The sequence below is a fragment of the Lactuca saligna genome, chromosome 6 (assembly GCF_052625555.1).
Source record: "Lactuca saligna cultivar CGN05327 chromosome 6, ASM5262555v1, whole genome shotgun sequence".
NCBI classification, from domain to species: domain Eukaryota; kingdom Viridiplantae; phylum Streptophyta; class Magnoliopsida; order Asterales; family Asteraceae; genus Lactuca; species Lactuca saligna.
Genome location: NC_136422.1, coordinates 151174548 through 151180489, shown reverse-complemented (window position 1 = coordinate 151180489; position 5942 = coordinate 151174548). Strand labels below are relative to the sequence as shown.

Sequence of the window (5942 nt, the reverse complement as noted above, 5' to 3'; positions counted from 1 at the left end):
AGCTATTCAATTTCTGTTTGAACCAAATCTAAATTTTGTGGGATTGAGTTGAAAATTTCAAACATATTTAAGTAAAAGGGAGTAACTTGTCTAACCCATTTAATTAAATAGATAGAATTAGATAAAAATTGTCAATATATTTTCAACTATCATTCTATTTAAATTTATTATATATAAAAATTGTCAATATACTTTGATCATGATGTTATATTATTATTTATGTTAAAAAGCGCAACTTTAATTTCTATCTCTAACTTTGATGCCATAACGTTACATAATCCGGACATCATTCATCAATCACGCCTCATACTGTTCGAAATACATAAAACATGTCAACCCAATGTCAACTCAATTATATAATATATTGGTTGAGTTGAAAATTTTAACTTACTTATGTAAAAATATATTGGGTTAAATTGAAATTATGAACCCTTTAAATTGGTTGAAAATACAATTCAAATTGACCCATTATCAATTATAATTAGAAAGGTAGGGAGCAACATTGCATATCGATCACTAATATGATGGTCTTTTGGCATTAGTTGGACAACCTTAAATGGAGGTTTAAAAACCTCTAAGGTATAAATCTCTTGATTGATGAAATAAACATCCAAAATAAGATTAACGACTTTGATAATTTTTCAACATATTGGACCCAAAAATAAAATTTATGTTGCTCATCTCAAAAACCAATTCAAGGAAAATTTTGGATCGATTTTAAACCCTAGATTTTTATGTATACCTAGTGGCTTTGTGATAGTAATATTTAATTAAAGTAATGCGATTACACCTTATGTAACATAGAAAATTAATTTGCTTCTTATATAGTAATACATAAAAAGTCACAAAATTTAGACCTAGTATGATCATTGATTTTATCATACCAACTAATATCAGTTATGGTTCTATACTAAAAGAATATACACACAAGAAGAATATTTCATACTCCTTTGAAAAAACAAATTACATTACATGTAAAAAGCTATTTAATAGTGTTATTGAGATGGACTCGGCAAGCAATTCGACATTTGTATATCTCTTTCAAGATTTAACTTTAGACCTTGTGCCTTGCTTGTATACAACTTCTTCATATTTGTCTTTTGTTCAAGAACCAATTTCGTCAAGCTTCTCTTCGCATTTGCCCTAAACGGACAGTTCGATGCCAAAAAACCATCCACCAAGTGCAAATATGCTTCCAAATCATGACAACATGCCACATCAGCATCTGGTTTCAAGTAAGGAGACTTTTTGGTGTCAACTCTCAATTCTGTCCCAACATGTGCATATGCCCATGGCATGTTGTTATCAAGCATGTTCAACACCTTGTTAGCAACACATGACTCTCTTAGCTTTTTATCTAGCTCTTCACTTACAAACATTCCAGGAACACGAGTGATCAGATCTTGAGAGTTCACAATTCGCAGTACTTTCACGTTTTTGGAACTCAAACATTTTGCAAAGCCACGGTTTCCAACACGAGGGCCTCCAAAGCTGTAGACAGCTATCGGTGGCACGTCTTTCACATGAGTGCTTAAGTCGTCAGCCACTAATAGTGCTAAAGCTGCACCAAGACTATGACCTGTCACTGTAATACTAAGGGATTCACCTTTATATAACTCTATCAATCTTTTAATTTCTTCGACTACTGAGTCAGCAAGACTAGGAACATGAGCGCCTGTAGTTTTATGTAGGCTTAAAAACCCGCATTCGACTTTCGGTTGCCCGTAACTAGGGTTTTTTTCTCCAGGTAGCTGAACGAGTAGGTCCCGCATGTTTTCGACCCATTCAAGACACGTGGCAGTCCCACGAAGAGATATCACTATATCCCTCCTTCCCATACGTGATATCTCTCTTTGATCATCACAAACTGCCACGTAACCAATACAACTACTCCGCTGGCTCATCCAATCAAGCCCTGGTGCCAGCTTGTCCACCCACTTCGGCAACCCAACAGACGAGGTTGCGTAAAGATTCTTGGTGACTCGGTAAGCCTTGTCAGGCAAAGCCACGTGGCGTGGGGATGGAGATTCGTCTGCTGACATGGCGGGATCAGAATGAAAACAATGGTAAGCAGCTTGAATAAACTCGCCGTATCGGATCATCTCTCGCCGGAGATTTTCATCAAGCGGGTCAAGTAAACCGGACCAGTTATTGCTCCCGTGATACTCCCTCCACCGGGAAGCTAAACTATTCCGGGGAGAATACTCAATACCGTTTTTAGACAACAGCCGCCGCAAGCGGTTGAGATGCCGCGGAGACATCTCCTCCGCCACTTTGTTTTCCGGCCAAATCTGACTCAGATTCAGCCCTCCCAAGAGACCTTTTCCTCTATTATCCAACGCCCCATTATCAGAAACCTCCTCCTGAACCACTTCCGGCTCGTTTAGAACCACCTTAGGTTCTGTACCCAGCAGTTTGTCAAGATTAGAGAGGTGTTCCCGGGTTGATCTGGTGGTAGACACGGTGGTGGTTTTCATCATGCTCTTTGTAGAACAACCTCTCGCTGAAGAGTTCAACAGTGATCCATAACTGAAACCACCGGTAGTGGAGCTTCTCGCCTGAAACACGTTAAAATTGGTCGCCGGAAGTGTTGCTCCGATCTGCATCATGTTTAGTGGAGGCTTTAGAGTTTAGAGAGAGAAAAGTCAATAGTGAGATCTAGGAACGAGGTAGAAATTGGGAGACGGAGGAAATTGATGAGGTATATATAGAGACCGAAGGGGCAAAAATTGTAAATTTAAAATCTTTTTAAAAGTTTGACTATAACCTCCAACTACTCGGACACGGGGAACACTACAAATAAAATAAGTCTGATAACACGTAAATATATATGTGTAATTAATTATTATCTGATAGTGAATAACTTGTAATAGATATTAATTATATTTGTTATCATAAGTTTATAATTGAATAAAGACCTAATTAACTACAATATAGTTGAAAATTTCGTAATATGATTTTTTATTTATTGACCAACTTATTCATATGATTGTAATCCTTAAATATTGACTCTTGATATCGATTCAAAAACATACGAATTTATCCTTTATATTCAACATTCCAATCAAATTTTTTATTTAATAAGGTTAATGTCATAAAATAACAATCAATAGACTTAATTTTTTTAAGCTTGTTCATATTCGTTGTATTTGAATTGTCAGATCTAAAAACAATTATCGAAGGTCACATACAACATAACAAAGTTTGTTTACTTTATGTCTATATGATGCTAACTTGGACCCACTATGACATCAAATCGACCAAATTACAATGTCTGAATTTGATGTTTATGGTTATGTCAATTCATTTTATTTCTAATGTTTATCAAATTTCTTTGCAGAATTTAATATTGTCGGTACATGTAACAACTTATTGTTGTTTTTGGCTTTACATGACCAATATGAAAAGGACCATATGAGCCTCCATGGGAGTTGGTACACCGAACAAAGTCATTTCATAGAGCTACTACACAACATGCTTTAATCAAGAAGTCGTATTATGTTGTGATAAAACAAAGATCACATAGATCATTTATGTTAAAAATTATTGTATTAAAAAACCAAATTGCTCTAATATATATTAAATACTTTTATCTAATAAGTTTGGTTCAAAAACTCTAAAAATGAATCTAACTAACATTTTTTTTTATTAAAATTCAACCTAAGACAAAACCACTTATTAATGTGATATATATTTAATTTATGTTCCCGCGTTAAACGCGAGTCATAACCTAGTTAACTACAATATAGTTGAAATTTTCGTAATATGATTTATTATTTATTGACCAACTTATTTATATGATTGTAAACCTTAAATATTAACTCTTGATATCGATTAAAAAACATACGATTTATCCTTTATATTCAACATTCCAATAAAAAATTTTATTTAATAAGGTTGATGTCATAAAATAATAATCAATAGACTTAATTTTTTTAAGCTTGTTCATATTCGTTGTATTTGAATTGTCAGACCTAAAAACAATTATCGAAGGTCACATCCAACATAACAAAGTTTGTTTACTTTATGTCTATATGAAGCTAACTTGGACCCACTATGACATCAAATACGACAAAATTATCCGACTGAAATCCACTCTAATTGTATGATGAAATTCTCGTATGATACAATTAAAAGATACTAAAGATCAAACTGAATACTATTGTTTGTCATTTTAACACATTAACCCTAAGGTTGAAGGGAGTCGAGTGGGGGGAGCGAGGTGGGTTGGCTGTAGTGGCATTCCAGTACCGAGGGGTACACCACCCGCACTTTCCCAACACTGAAAAAGAGTGTCTTGGGTGAGTTCAGTAAACCATTTGAGGTTGGAAAGGGGGGAGACAGGTTGGGAGGGAACCGGTTTGAGTGGGAACACTGCTCCATGCACTTTGGGAAAGATGGCTTCAACGGTTTCAGAGGATTCAACATACTCCGTTCATCCTAATAGTAAAAGACAACCCAATAAGTTTGTTATCATCAAAAGCTAACACAAAGGCTTAGTAAAAACAAATGTATATGAAATCATTAGTTTTAGTTAAAGGTAATACAATATAAATTTTAGATAAAATTACAAATAAATTTTATACAATTCTTGTAAACGAGTTTTGTTTTGGAATATATAACTAGGTGTGAATATTGTTTGAACAGTTTATATGCTTCTAAAACAATAGGGTGACGTCTAAATGTTATGTCATATCAACATGGTATGAAAAGAAGGTAAATTGGTCAAGAAGTAGTTAAAAACTTTAAATAGTGTAAACAAATCAAAACAAAATTTGAAATTTCTCTACCAATTCTGATTTATGAAAAAGTACCCAATTGTCAACATTGGTCTTTGTATATACAAAAGATTGTAGAAAACAAAGATCTTAAGACTAAAAGATATCTCTTATGGAATCCATCATTTCCATGAAAATGTTTTAAAAAAGTTGCTGCAAACTATTGAACTTAATGGGGTCAAGTGTCTATGAAAAGAACTCCAGGTGTCCGTAAATTATTCACAAAATAGCAGAAACTAATGAAGAGGGCTAGATTTGACAAAACTGATATATAGAAGGGGAAAATGAGAAAAAAACGAAAGTTAGGTTGATAAAGAATTAAAGACCGAATTAAAGAGCCAAATGCCAGAATTGAAAGAATCATATAATATAAAGTTTGAAGGGGAAAGAGTAGCATGTCTGGAATTGACCAAATGTTAGTCTAAGCCGGAAAATTATACAGCAGACGTAATAACGTTTGACTATTTGACTTTTCATGCATAAAGGGGCTTATGCAAATAAAAAGCAAAAGGAGGGTAAAATGTCGGCAAGTCAGATAAAGTTTATTGGTTATAGAGTCAATTAATAAAATAGTCCTTATACTTGGCCAGAAGTTATCGTTTCAGTCCAAAAGTAAAAGATAGTCCTTATGCTGCCAAAGACCAAAAGGTTCTAGGATATGCAGCCACATAGACTTCTTGGATATATCACATCCGATGCTAATCTTGTGCTTGATGTTCAAAGATGTCTTGTAGAAATAACATTGTTTAACACATATAATCAATAGATATGTTAAAAATATTAAAAAGTTTGAATAAAGACTATCATGTTACGATAAAGAATGAATTATATCGATAGTCCCGTGAAACAATTTTTGGGATACAATAAAATAAAGAGTGAATTATACAAATAGTTCTTGTGGTTTTGAGTAATATGTAAGCTTGATCATCATTATTTTTTATCTTGGACGGTTTTTTGTTACGTGTTGAGTGTCTGGCCTATATTAAATGATCCTTTTATACTTATATAGTTGTTTAAACTTTTTTTTTTTTATTGTCATTTTAAAAATATTATTATTTAATAAAATAAAAAATTATATAACCTAAAAGACCCACAACCCCACACTTTTATCTTGATTTCATCTATTTCCTCTCACCTCCTTACCATCTCTTCCCGATCATCAAC

At 33.5% G+C, this 5942-nt stretch overlaps 1 protein-coding gene across 1 annotated transcript; it reads right to left on the bottom strand.

The window, feature by feature from the left end:
- Positions 1-921: 921 nt before the first annotated feature.
- On the bottom strand, positions 922-2668 carry PLA-I{BETA]2 (alpha/beta-Hydrolases superfamily protein). Its single transcript, XM_078960448.1, has one exon. The coding sequence runs from the start codon at positions 2607-2609 to the stop codon at positions 996-998; it is 1614 nt and encodes a 537-aa protein (XP_078816574.1). The 5' UTR covers positions 2610-2668; the 3' UTR covers positions 922-995.
- Positions 2669-5942: the final 3274 nt, after the last annotated feature.